The sequence below is a fragment of the Canariomyces notabilis genome (genome assembly GCF_033297395.1).
Source record: "Canariomyces notabilis strain CBS 508.74 unplaced genomic scaffold N656scaffold_4, whole genome shotgun sequence".
Taxonomy (NCBI): Eukaryota; Fungi; Ascomycota; class Sordariomycetes; order Sordariales; family Chaetomiaceae; genus Canariomyces; species Canariomyces notabilis.
The window spans coordinates 1,205,283-1,218,663 of record NW_027041826.1 but is presented as its reverse complement, the minus strand read 5'-3'; the positions used below and the strand labels follow the sequence as shown (position 1 = coordinate 1,218,663).

General features: G+C 55.9%; 5 protein-coding genes across 5 annotated transcripts; 3 read left to right on the top strand and 2 right to left on the bottom strand.

Moving 5' to 3' along the window:
• The first annotated feature begins 183 nt into the window (after window positions 1–183).
• N656DRAFT_827383 (cysteine proteinase) lies at window positions 184–3,577 on the top strand. The gene is made up of 5 exons (XM_064818504.1): window positions 184–465; window positions 555–910; window positions 973–1,201; window positions 1,270–1,583; window positions 1,642–3,577. Exons 1-5 carry the CDS (start codon window positions 448–450, stop codon window positions 3,455–3,457), a joined length of 2,733 nt encoding a protein of 910 aa, XP_064672899.1. The 5' UTR covers window positions 184–447; the 3' UTR covers window positions 3,458–3,577.
• Window positions 3,578–4,587: 1,010 nt separating this feature from the next.
• On the bottom strand, window positions 4,588–6,225 carry N656DRAFT_703511 (uncharacterized protein; the record flags this gene model as incomplete). The annotated part of the gene is made up of 2 exons (XM_064811103.1): window positions 4,588–4,705; window positions 4,763–6,225. 2 exons carry the CDS (start codon window positions 6,223–6,225, stop codon window positions 4,588–4,590), a joined length of 1,581 nt encoding a protein of 526 aa, XP_064672898.1.
• Window positions 6,226–8,765: 2,540 nt separating this feature from the next.
• Window positions 8,766–9,910, top strand: N656DRAFT_497559 (uncharacterized protein). The gene is made up of 2 exons (XM_064809839.1): window positions 8,766–9,667; window positions 9,760–9,910. Exon 1 carries the CDS (start codon window positions 8,862–8,864, stop codon window positions 9,663–9,665), a length of 804 nt encoding a protein of 267 aa, XP_064672897.1. The 5' UTR covers window positions 8,766–8,861; the 3' UTR covers window positions 9,666–9,667; window positions 9,760–9,910.
• A 1,237-nt stretch (window positions 9,911–11,147) lies between these two features.
• Window positions 11,148–12,742, top strand: N656DRAFT_703948 (dehydrogenase-like protein; the record flags this gene model as incomplete). The annotated part of the gene is made up of 7 exons (XM_064811133.1): window positions 11,148–11,222; window positions 11,353–11,402; window positions 11,491–11,637; window positions 11,787–12,348; window positions 12,406–12,434; window positions 12,495–12,587; window positions 12,646–12,742. 7 exons carry the CDS (start codon window positions 11,148–11,150, stop codon window positions 12,740–12,742), a joined length of 1,053 nt encoding a protein of 350 aa, XP_064672896.1.
• A 97-nt stretch (window positions 12,743–12,839) lies between these two features.
• Window positions 12,840–13,307, bottom strand: N656DRAFT_796000 (uncharacterized protein; the record flags this gene model as incomplete). The annotated part of the gene is made up of 1 exon (XM_064817482.1): window positions 12,840–13,307. The coding sequence occupies one exon, from the start codon at window positions 13,305–13,307 to the stop codon at window positions 12,840–12,842; it is 468 nt and encodes a 155-aa protein (XP_064672895.1).
• Window positions 13,308–13,381: the final 74 nt, after the last annotated feature.

Here is a 13,381-nt window from a genome sequence, read left to right as displayed (position 1 = left end):
ACCTAATATATTCGTGACCGATCCCAGGTCAATAGGCAGTTTTCCGGTCATATTGTGATTTTATCGCTTCAGCTGAGGTCCTTCAGGTAGTGAATGACTGCCAGCGACTCATCATGACAGCCGCCCTCTGACTGTGCATCAGCTAGGCAATCGTTCGCTTATGTTAGTACTATACCGTACCCTCCTTCCACAACACGTCAAACCTTGAGTTACAGTTCGCGTCGGTCATATCTTACATCGTGTATGATGCGCGAATGGTGACACGGCCAAGTGTTGCATTGCCCTGTCTTTCCCTAGTTTTTCTTCTTTCCCTGGGCTGTTCTGTTCCATTTTTGCTTGGGGTGTCCTGGACGGTCGAGACTCGAGAGGGAGACTCGAGAGTCGACACTGCCGGTACACCCCAATGCGGTAGGGATAGACCTTCCGTTGCGCAATTCACAACCATCAATGGAGGCCCAAGCCCTGGTGAGCCCAAACTGCCAGCCGTATTCATATCGATTTCCTCGCTCGCCTAGCAACAGAAGGTGTGACATTGGATCTGACTGCAACGCCAGGAACATGAGCGCCGGCTCGAGAGTGCGCGGGGCGAGGAGGCGCTGAAGCATGCCATATCGGCTGCAGAATTGTATATGCAGGCCGCCGTGAAGGCAAAGACTCACGCAGAACGGTCCCGTCTCAAGCGGAAATGTGCCGAGCTCATCGCGCTTGGGGAGCGTCTCAAAGCAAACGCCAAAGCCGCCGCTGCTGCCTCCCGACCCCCCGTGCCCGAATCGACCCGTACCCTGACCACGTCCGAGAAGACCATCCTCCTCAAGGCTTCACACCTGCACGGCAATGTCTTTCCGCCTTGGGATTCTGCAAAAGCCCCCGGCAGCTCCGAGGATACCGGGGCCACCGGGGACGCTTACATGTGTGTGCAGGTTGCTGTGTCGATAACCGCTTTGGCCCGTTGCTAACATTGTCGCTCTAAAGCGATCCCTCCCCCTTCTCGCTCTCTGCTGAGCAGCAGGCCATCTTTGCAGGCTGGAAGCGGCCCGCCGAACTCGTGCCAGGGGCTCAAGACGGACTTACAGAAGTAGATTTGGAGCAATCAATGGCTGCCGTCACCGAGACGGACTTCGCCCAGGACTTGGCTACCGATTGCTCTGTTGTAGCTAGTCTATGTGCTGCGACCCGCCATCTAGGGCCTACAAAAGACTCTGTGAGCAGCTCTCGTGCCGTATCGCGGGTCTTGGGCCTGTATGCTGACGCATATACCTGCTGCCATAGCTACTTGCCTCACTTATACACCCGTTTGACCACAATGCCATACGACCCGCCGTCTCCAAGAACGGCAAGTATGTATTTCGCATGTATTTCAATGGCACTTGGCGTCGGGTCATCATCGACGACCGTCTGCCTGCTTCCTCGACCAATCGCACCCTCTATGTTGTTGACAGACGCAATCCCAAGCTCATCTGGCCAGCCCTCATCGAGAAGGCCTATCTGAAAATACGCGGCGGCTACGACTTCCCTGGGAGCAACTCGGCGACAGACCTGCATGCCTTGACAGGATGGATTCCCGAGCAGATCTTCCTCCAGAGGTGAGCAGGGCACAAAGGGTGGCTGGTGATGTAGGCTGATTAGTTTCGTTTTCCCCAGCCACGATATCGAACTAGACGAGACATGGAATAGAATCAAGAAGGCCTATGACGATGGCAATGCCATACTCACCCTGGGGACAGGGAATATCTTGCCCGAGGAGGAGCTGGCGCTAGGGCTAGTCAAGGAACATGACTACGCCGTGCTCGATCTGAAAAAGGATGGGAGTAGCCGGCTACTCCTGATCAAGAACCCCTGGGTGGACAGCCTGGTGTGGACCGGTGTCGGGTCTTCGGCGACGCTCAAAACGCACACGCTAGGCTCGACGTCCGCCAACGGGTCGAACCAGTTTTGGATGGCCTTCGAGGACGTCCTCCAACACTTTGACTCTCTTTACGTGAACTGGAATCCTGCGCTGTTCGCCCACCGCCAGGACCACCACTTCAAATGGGAGATGCCCGACAAAACCGAAGAACTCGTCTTTACGCACAATCCACAGTACAGCGTTTTGTCTCCCTCGCGCAGTCCCGTCTGGGTTCTGCTCAGCCGCCACTGGCAGGACGGCGAGCTCGACATACTCCGCGAGCGCAGAGCCAGCAGAGATCGGCCCGACCCCTCGCTCGCCAACGTCTCCAAGCAACTCGGGTTCATGGCCCTCGCGCTTTACGCGACCAGTCCAGCAGGTACTCGTGTCCCGCTACCAGACGAAACCCGCCGGCTGCGCCAAGGGCCCTACGTCGACAGCCCGAATACCCTCCTCCGCTACAACCCTACTCCAGGCATCCCGCAAACCCTTGTTGTCGCGCAAAGCGACCTGCCCCTTCCGTCATACACCTTCACCCTCTCCTTCTTCTCCTCGGAGCCCCTGACCATCTCCCCGGCTCCGGAACCATTCCCGTATAGCACTACTCTTCGGAGCGCCTGGACGCGGCGCACGGCGGGCGGCAGCGCCACCCATCCGACCTATCTCACCAACCCGCAGTGGTCCTTCACCCTGGCCACGCCATCCCCCATCTCCCTCGTCCTGAGCACAGACACACGGGACTTACCCGTGCATGTAGCCGTCCTGTTTTCCTCCCCCGCCTCCTCCACCTCCTCCACCTCCAACGGCCGTTCGGCAGCAAAACGCGCGGCGTACGTGTCGGGCCGGGACGTGGTGGCGTCGAGCGCCGAGTACCAAAGGGGTTTCGCCTCGGCTGCCACCGCGACGGCACGGCCCCTCGACCGGGGCACCTACACCGTCGTGGCCAGCACCTACGAGCCGGGGCAGACGGGCCGCTTCACCCTCCGCGTCTCGGCCGCCGTGACCCTCAGCCTCGTCCCCGTGCTACCCGACGCGGCGGGTATGCTGCGCACTACCGTACCGCAGACACCACCGCCACCCCGTCGCGACGGCTCGCACTCGCACTCGCAGTCGCACGCGCACAGCCGCAGGTTACGCGCCAGGGTCGGTCTGGAACGGCTTACCCGTTTGAGCGCGCTGGCTACTACTACTACTACTCCTTCTACATCTTCTGTCGCCTTTGCTTCTGCTTCTGCTTCTCCTCCCGCTTCCGCAGCCATGGTGATGGCGGTGAGGGTTGCCCTCGAGCTGGGCACGGGTCCCCACCGGACTGTGCTAGCCGTGTCCAGGGAGGGGGAGTTTGCCGACGCGTCGATGGGGCTGCGGACCGGCGAGGTGGACGTTGAGCCCCAATTCGTCCGGGAGCGGGGTGGGTTGTGGGTGGTTCTGGAGCAGATTGGGGGAGGCGGCGGGGCTGGTTCTGATTCGAGGTTACCGCTCCAGGGGCAGCAGCAGCAGCCGGGTGTGCAGGTGGAGGTGCTGAGCGATGCTGTGGTGCACTTGGGCGCGTGGGAGAATGCTGATGAGGACTGAGGGCATGTGCCACAGAACACAGAGAGATATGTATATCACGTACGAAAGCATTGGGCGACCCAAGTCTAGCGGAGCAATTTGACAAGGTCCGTACGTTGGGAGCAGAGACATCAGCCAGCGGCCAAATAGCAATTGTATTCCACGCGCCAATGATACTGGAGCCACGACTGGGATCTTGGCCCATCACGGCGGCCAGACACTCTTTGAGTGTCCAGAGTCTCGAGCCGAGGAACTGCACAGCAGAAGTCCACCATAGCCCTCCCCTTTTCCCCATCCGGCTTCCTTGGACCATTGAACCCGTCATCCATAGCCCCTTCGGTGTGTAAAATTCATCTGCGCGAGCTGCCGTTGACGTGCCTGTCATATATGAACGCCATTCTCCTCGCCCCGACATCGCTCTCGCAAACAACGAGGCTAAAAAAACTTTAAAGGGAGCAAAATATGGCCCTACCAAGTCCGTCGGCCCGACTGCCTTGTTTTCCCTCCCAATTCCAATTCCGATTCCGATTGCTGCTCCCTTTCTTTCCTTCCTTCGACTTGTGTCAAGCAAATGCAAACAAAAGGGTGGTATATGAGTCGCATGACAGGGAAGTGAAAGCTATCAATGAAACACCTTGGACGCCCCATGAAACAACACACCATACCAACGCGAAATAAACGTAAAGCCCATACCAGGGTAACACCATCCTGAAGGGGGTAACTGGCAGCCCGAATTGTGAATCGTGACTCCCATGTTGAAACCTGCAGCCAGTGCCATACAGAACCGGAGTTGTGAGTAGCTCCGAAACGAATACCCTATAAACGCCCAATGCAGATCGTAAAGGGGAAGGAACCCAGAACGCCACGAAAAACAAAAGCAAACAGAGGGAAAAAGACGGGTTCCATCCCAAGGACCAGCGCGGGAGAATAGCTTCAGGCTAAAGCGGTCCCACACCGGCTCAGGTATGTGTCCGTCTCTGCCTATGTACATTCCGTCAGGCAGCAAGAAGGAGCTAGCAAAGAGGCGACCGTCAAGGCGAATATAACAGACGGGCTGAAAAGTATGTGCAAAGAAAACAATAAAGATAAACAAGAAGGATATGAGGAAAACGAATGAACGTGTTTTGTGCAAGCTCAGGAGTTGATGTGGGTCAACTCGGGCCGCCTCGTCTCCTTCGGCCACGATTGGGGCCGTCAGGTCTTTGGGCGAGAACTTCACGTAAGAGGGGGTCGTCCTTATCCTTGTCCACGTGGTGTACACGGACATGCCTAACATCCAGTTAGTATGCTGTATGGTAGCACAGCGATAAATTATATCAGACTTACCTTTGGAGGTTATCTGGACGGGGATACTTGTGCTCCCGGTCTGGACAGAATGGGCAGACATAGCCTGGAGAATCATGTACAAGACCATGTCGAATCATTTCATTTTTCCGCTTGAAGCCTTTTCCACCCTCGCCTCGAGGACACCCTTTGATCGGACAGTAGTGTGGCCGTGCAGACGAGTGCACGTTTGCGTGAGAATTGAGCAGATATTGCGTTTGAAAGGGCAGTGCCGTGCAACCAGGGACCTTGCATACATATATCCCCTGTGGATTGGTGATCCCCTCGATACTCATCCGGTCAGTGATTGGCGCCGTCGGTGTAGAAATCACTTGATCGGGACTTGAGGATTCTGCGGAGCTCCTGGCATACTCGGGGTGTATAGGCACGCCATTTGTGGGAGAGTAATAGTAGCCGGGACTGGCTAGCCGATGGCTCGGAGAAATAGGATCTCGATACACTTCGGCCGGTAGCATGGAAGGGGACGTGTGATGCAAGGACGGCAGGCGAGGAACAGTACCTGGTGGAGAACCGGGGAAGCTGGAGTGTCTCATCCTCTCGTTTTCCGCAGCATGGTTGTTGGCGAGTTGATGAAGATCGCCCAGTTGCGCTCTGATGGACGGGAGCGTTTGCCCGTTGGTCTCAAATCTGGGCGAGTTGAGCTGGATAGGTGGTAATCCCTCGCTGGGAGGTATGTTAACGGTGGGCGACTTAGGATCCAATTTGAGGGACTGCGGTGTGGCACCATGTTCGCGTGGTGAGTAAAAGCTGTGGGGACTGTAAGGAGACGGCATTGCCGCCGGGACGGCGCGTTCGTCTCTCGAAGTCTCTGCTCGCGTCGTTGCTATTGCCATCGGACTATGCAAGGGTGCTGCTTGAGGTCTCTCTCCCACCACGTCATTTTCGGTGACTGGTGGGGTTGGACCGGCATCGACGGGCTGAGGGTCCGCAACTGCTGCCAACGCGCCGGCTGCCAGAGACTTCAGGTCGAAAGCGCCCATGTTGTCCTGGTCTGCGGACCCCTGAGACATTTTCGGGATCCCTGACGCTTCTTCGCGCGTCACACTCAGCCCGTCAGGATCCTTTCCCGCGCCCGACAGATTCTCGCCTGGGGAGTCACCGCAGTCGGAATAGTCTTGGAAATCGGCGTGCTCTTCGGGCCCGGATGCTAACGACTCGATTTCGGCGTAGGCTGCCTTGTCGCGCCTGTGTCCATCTAGATGGCTTATCAGGAGTACCTCGCCGTGGCTGAACCCTTCCGTCTTCCCCCGACGACTAGACCTCTTGTTACCAGGACTAGGGGGAGGACTGACAGAAGAGCAGACGGTGGGCGTTGGGCTCGGCGTCGGTCGTGTCTTGGGATAATATGGCTCCAGAAGCGGGCTGTCCTTTGGTAACACCTCATCAGGATCGTACAGGTCGCTAGCCGGGACTTCTGTGAGATCCGGAGCAGCTGACGTACTCATAGTTTCGAGGCCTGCTCAGCGCTTGTGACTCGCGAACCGTGGGTGCATCAGCTCGCCATCGATAGTTGGACCGTCGGCGAAGGAGTCGAGAGCGATCCCGGAACTCTGGCTTCTCGGGCCCGTGGTACCTTCCCCCTCTTGCGCGAAGCCGGTGGGCAATATCGTTTCCGATTACCCTGCGCTCTATTTGCCTCGTCCCTTCTTCCCTTCACGGGTGGGTGCAATGCAATCCTTTGCAGGCACCTGTCCTCGGATCGTTGACAGGCCGGGACGAAGGCGTCGTGCGCCGCTGCTCGCATGCGCAGGCGGACGACAGGACGCGGAAGGCGGGGGAGTAGCCGTATAAGAGGCTCAGTCACAGCCGAGAAGTGGAGAGGGACCCGGCGGGCAGCAATCCAGGGAGAGGTGGCTCAAAGGGGCTCGAAGGAACTGGCGGGCTGCGCAGGTACCGAAAGAAGGAGGAAACGGAGAAACCCCCGTGACTCGTTGATTGAGCGGGGGTTCGTAAATTGCAAACTCGTCCGGGATGGGAGAGGTGGCTGGGTTCCCTGTCGCAAGAATGCGGCTCAAGACCGTGACGGTTGCACTGTACCTGTTTGACAACAGAACCAGGTGAAAGACGAAAGGGTGCTCGTGTATCGACCCGTTAGGGAATGGCACCGGGGTCTACGGAGTAGTGTAGGTCTAAACCCGGGCCGGCAGACAGGCGTAACTCGTAAGGACGTTGTTCAAAGTCGGATACGAATCGGACACTTGCTTGCTATGAGCGGTTGAGAAGATGCGGGTCATGGAAGCTTTGCCGCACGCCCGGGACTTTTTCTTCTTCGTCTTCTTTTGGTTACTGTATAAGTTAAGCCGCAGGGGAACGGACAACAGCCACCTGGGGTGGCCGGGGCAAAGTCGATAAGTTACGGGATGCGTTTGCGTCGCCCCAGAGTCCCAAACAGCTGACGGCTAAGACTGGAGTAAGGATGGCGGGGCTTGGCCCAGCTGAGAGGTCCCGTCGACCGCTGACCCCGGGATTGGAGGCCCCACGGTCCACTGTGTCAGAGTGCAAGAGCAAACAACTTGAAGCCCGATTTCCCGGCCAAAACGGTCGTGTGAAATGGACAATCACCCACTCAGCCAGGAAACAGATTGAAGTGCAAAAGTGTACAGTACAGTGGTGTATTGTACACTACGAAGGTACCGCGCTAGAGTGAGTTGCCACAGACGTAGGACAGAAGCTGCTGGTTTCCGTGATGTCTTTGGGGCTTGACCTCGTCCAGGTAATTAGCGTAAAGTCAGGCGCAGGACCCAGTGGTGCGACCGAGGGCATACTATGATATGGATGGAGAGGTTGCGGCTCTGTCGCGGTGTGTCTGATCGGGCAGGCACTGTTTCGCAGATCTGCCCTGATTCCGAGTCGGTAAAATGATCTCAGCAGTGTGCAACCTGCAGCTATGGTAAACTGCCGACAAGCTTCGGGATGTCGATTGTGGTTTCAACTTCAGAGAGGCAGACGAGGACGGCACGCCAAAAAGGGACCTACAGTGTATGTAGAGCGAGATGGGTGCGGTGGCACGAAGACCCAATGCGCTTGGAAAACCGGTGTGTGCCAGCCGGTCGTACCTGAAGAACATCTTGGGCTGGGCTGTGCAGCACCTTCCTGAGGTACGGTACCCAACCTTAAACAACAGGCACCCGTGATAACCTCAATGGAGTCTGTGAGTTTTAGTGTGGGGCATGCTGACTTGACACTTCACACTACACTAAGGAGTCCCACTAGTATTCGTAGTGTAGATGATCGTTACGTTAAGTGTATAATACTGTACTGGTAACTGGGTAAGGTAGTTGAAGCTCCCTGCTCGACATCGAGCGTAGGTAAGCTTGCTAACAGCTCCTGTCAACCTGCAATACCTATCCGAGCAGTGCTCAAATGGATTCTGATCCGGGGGCTCAATCGCTGGAGTGATTGTGGCTGACCCCACGTTCCGATTCTGCCGTCTGGGGTGTCGTCATCCGCAGTGCAGAGAGCGAGGTATGTAATAATACCGTAATGTCAACTGCGTCCGTTGAGCTGTTTCAAGTTTCGAGCAAGGATACGGCCAGTACGCCACGACATGACCGGTGAGGCGACAAGATCCGCAATCCGCCGGTTCCAGAGACCCGTAAACGCTACCCACATCTCAACAAGGGACGGACCGTCCGAATTAGAGAATCCAGATGCTAGAGGATACCCATTCACATCAGATATTTCCTACACTACACTTGCTACACAAGTATGTGTCTCGGTTGAATTTATGAAGCGCCCAGGCATCAGGCACGTACTGTGTAGTAGTACCTTTCAGGGCTTTTTTTCCTTCTCTTTTTCCCTTTTCCGCATCCCATCCCTCCTATTCTGCACCGGACGCCTCGCAGTCACTCCCGTCAAGTTTTGCCCAACTGGTCCTGGGATGAGCTAAGCCAAACCGAGGTGGCCGATTGTGCGGTATTGCGGTCCTGCCTACGGCCCAACCTGACCCTCCCTACCGATAACGTCAAGCCAGACCAAACTTTTGGGCTGTCACCGCCTATTTCATCTGCTCCCTTCACTAAGGATAGGGAAAGCTGGGGCGGGCCTGGAAACACAACCGTGGACGGCAGATAATTTGGCTATGTATTGTACAAGTGCGCAATACAATACCTCCTTGACGATTCATAATTCTACTTCGACATTCCGCATCGACTTCCCCGGGCCCAAAGCCAACTGGCGACGACGGGAAGTCTTGGACTCTTGGGTGGGGTCATCTTTTCTGCAAGCGTGCTTGCCGGTTGGGACAGGCGGATCGAGACTTCAGCCTCATCGTCCTGCTCGGACAATACACATAGGCGGTCTGCACTATAAGGGCGTTCCCTGCTCCGGCCTGCCTTGGTCCTGCAGCGACCCTGTCTCTCCGACGTTTGGTTTCTCACGGATCCCCTCTCTTTGGAGCTTCCAACAGATATGTGCCCTTGTGGCCTCTCTCCGTTCTCAGGAAAGCGGCCATAGAGTAATGGAGGCTTATGCAGGTTACATCGACGACCAAGACCAATCCTGCCGCCTGCAAGGACGGCAAGTAGCGTCTTGCCGAGAGCAATCAAGAGCCTGCATTGCGATTTTTCAAGCGAATGGCCAGGCGCAACAATTCCCAGGCAGAGGCCTCTCGCTGCTTTTTTATTGTCCAGTCCCCGTCGTTTCCGCCAAAGACGTCTCCTTTCTAAATGGCCGGCCAAGCAGGCGAAGAATACTCCTCTGCCGCATGTCTTCGCACAACATGGGGGCCAACGATGTCATCGACTTTGGGTTGCACAGAGAAGCAAGCGGTGAGGTTCTTCCGCCCGACTACTGCTACATGGCAGCGGAAGCCCCGCCAAATGCAGTCAGGTCACCTGCTATGCTCAAAAGTGCGGCAGTCGTGGTTGGGCCAGCAAGTGTATGAATGTATGTGCATCGCGCCCTGGAGTGTCATGCAGCATAGCTATCGATTCTTCAGTTTAGCCGGCCCTGGACAGAAGACATCTAAGTCGTGTGAGAGTACGACCTCGGGTCAGCCTCAACTGTGAGCACCAGAGAACGCTCTTGGCATCTGGGATCAAACACAAATCCGAGCTACTAGTGTCCTCGGAAGCGAGGAGGGTTCTATGGGTAGCAAACCCGATGGAACTTTGACAGCGTCCACTCAACATGCAGCTTCAGGTTATGTTCTTGCGCGATTTGCTCTCCTAACCAAGGAAGCGTTACAGCTAATATGCGTTCCCCGCAATCGCCAATGCTCGGTGTTTTCCCAGTTCGGGTCGGTTGATATGATCCTTGCGACGGTGGCGTTTAAAGGTGCAGATGCGAGGCGACAAAAATCGCGGCGGCATTTCGAGCCGCACCCTTTGGGACATATGGTTATCTTCTCATCTTATTAGATCTAGGGTCTGTTGTGGTGATACACCCGACGAGGCCTGTTGCGAGGATATCGGACCATTGGAAGTTGGATCCGTCCCATGGGCCTATTATCCATTGCGCTTCCTTCCGGCTCCGAATTGGTACACAGCGCTCCGTCCGCAGTTTTTCACTCGTTGCCCGGGTCGATCGTTCCTCATGAAGACTGCTTCTCAATTCGCTAGAGTCCAGGGCGTCGTCGAGAATCAAGAACAAAAAGGGGCATGCGCTAGGTTCCGCGATATCGGTAGCAACTCGATTAATATTATAATGAAGTATTGAAGTCGCTTGAGAGGTTGCCTTTATCTCAAATTCTCAATTTAGCTAGCCTTAGTGCGCTTTAAGAGGCCGAATTGGACTTTAGACCTGCCCCGGGTATGGCAACGCAATGTAGCTCGTATCTTTGTCCGCGAAGCCAAACACATACAAGATCCCTTGACAAGTCAAAAAGAGCTGGGACACCCGAGTTATTGGTCAGAGTAGGTAACGAGTCCCATTCTATAGGTTTAGATCAGATGCCGCGCATCAGACATCGTTTGGTAGTGCCTCCAAGGTGAGTGCGCCGAAGAGTGGATCATTGGCCGGACATTCTCTTGTTGAAGGCAATGAGGCATGGCCGCAGTCTGTCAATAAACATCATAAATGCACGGAGTAAGGGAGTAAGGGAGACATTAGTCGTGCTGACAGGGCATCGCTCCGAGTTAGGTCTCGGCATACCGCAGCCTGCCTACGTACGTATCTAGTCGGCTTCGGCTCGGCAAGCTCGGTCGAGACCGAGGCATTGTAAGCTCCCGGAGCGCAGCCGGTGTGGGGTCGGGATGTGATACGACCAGACCTAGTATGATTGTATGTTCCGTACACTAAGCTACGACCCCAAACGTCCAGATCGAGGTCACGTCATGTACAGTACACTCACCTATCCATCTAATTCTGAAATCTCCAAGCAGGATACACACGTACAACCCGAGTGTCTTACTAAATCACAAGAATCATGTCGACACTTCCGGCCACAATGAAAGCCGTCGTCTTCCACGGGCCCAAGCAAGTCTCGGTCGAGGAACGGCCAGTGCCAAAACGCATGCAACTCCCCTATCCTCCTCATCAGACCTCGTCTTATCTTGTCACACAATACCCGCAACATTGTTGCTAAGCCAACAAAGACATTTACTAACGCTCGTCCGAGATATGCAGTGCAGGACCCCAAGGACATCATCGTCAAGGTCCAAGCCACAGCGCTCTGCGGCTCGTACGTACTGTTCCCAGATAGCTACTAACGCCCCCTATATGCCGTACCAGACTTGGATTGCTATGTTAGGCGTCTAAACATGTTGCAGAGAACTGCACGTCTTCCGAGGCCACCAGCCTTCCGAGACAGGCTTCATTATGGGCCACGAATTCGTCGGAACAGTAGTTGAAGCTGGCAGCGACGTCAAGAATATCAAGCTCGGCGATAAGGTCGTAGCCCCCTTTACCGTCTCCTGGTGAGTCCTGACTTCCCAGCCCTGTTCAACACAAACACACGCACACACACACATGTCCCATATCCCAAAACGAGGCAATGTCCTTGGCTGCTTGACCCAAACCCTCCTATTGACCCCGTCTAACCCTTGCGGACTCGGGGGCTATACAGCATGGAATGCTTCTACTGCAACCGGGGCTACTCGTCGCGGTGCGTGCGTTCGCTCCTGTTCGGGAGCGCTGCGCTCGACGGGGCCCAGGCCGAGTACGTGCGCGTGCCCTACGCCGACGGCACCGTGACCAAGGCGCCGGCCGAGATCGGGGACAATGCGCTGATCCTCATGGCCGACATCTTCCCGACGGGCTTCTTCGGCGCCAAGAATGCCTTTGACCTCCTGCGCCCGCAGCCCGCGGCCGAGGCCACCGTCGTCGTGGTCGGCTGTGGTCCCGTCGGTCTTTGCGCCATCGTCTCGGCCCTCGAGCACCGCCCGAAGCATCTGTTCGCCGTGGATGGTGTGCCCTCGCGGCTGGAGCTGGCGCGGCAGCTGGGTGCTGAGCCGCTGAATTTCCAGGATGGTAACGAGGAGATGATGAAGAGGGTGAGGGATGTGACCGAGGGCAGGGGCGCGGATGCTGTCATAGAGGTTGTCGGGTTGAGCCCCGCACTGAGGACTGCCTTTGATCTTCTGAGGCCGTTTGGCGTCATCAGCAGTATCGGTGTCCACAACGCAGAAGTAGGCATCCTTTGTTATTTTCTGTTGTATGTGATCTGGCTAACAAGTTGTCATTAGATACCGTGGACAGGTGCTGAAGCATATGGGTAAGTTCTCATTCCTCTCCCGCGGCGGTACACGCTAAGCTGCTTGCTAACGGCGAACAGCAAGAACCCGAGGATTCAGATGGGTCGTTGCCCTGTTCGATCGATATTTGAGGAGGCGCTGCCGGTGTTGACGAAGAACCAGGACAAGTTTAGGTACGCGTCGCTGGCCGGAGCTGCGTGCCTCGTGGATTTTCACACTGACTGGCCACAGTTTCATGTTCGACAAGATCATGCCGCTCTCAGATGCCGTCGAGGGCTACGACTTGTTTGACAGCATGAAAGCGCAGAAGGTCATTTTCAAACCTTGAAGGCGGTTGGTTCAACTGTGCTATGGAGCGACAAGAAGCTGCTGAGGTGTTCCCCGAGCAGATTCTGCGCTGGGGAGTCGTGATGGAGATGGATGGCTCAGTTCTGCCTGGGCTTCACGAGCCCATCATGTATCCAGTAGTATGTGACGGTCGAGTCATCCTGAACTGTCGCAAGGAGGATCCGTTTCCCTCGCTTTGGGCCTCTCCAGAGTCTCCATGGAGCGTCCGCGTAGTCCAGACCGACTGACTCCTGGGCTGCACCGGGCGGGGGAATGGCTTCGATGGCATCAAATACAGCTGCGAATTGGCAAGGGGACCATTTTTCGGACAGATGCAACGGCAAGACCCACTCGAATTCGGGTTCCTGCGGAATTCGCTCCTTGAGCTGCTTTTCGGCTTTGATGATGTCGATTTGCTCGTCGGGATGCACATACAGACGCTTGGGCGGGAGTCCGAAAAGAAGCGACCTGGGAAGGTTTGATTGGACGTGCTCTTGTAGACTTGTCCAGTCGTGCTGGAATTCCAAGTTCTTGAGCACTATTTTGCTGAGCGCCGCGAGATGCATATCCGAAGCCAGTTTGCCTGTTTTAATCTTATAGACACTGACGCTGTTGAATGAAAACTTTGGATTTCTTTTGA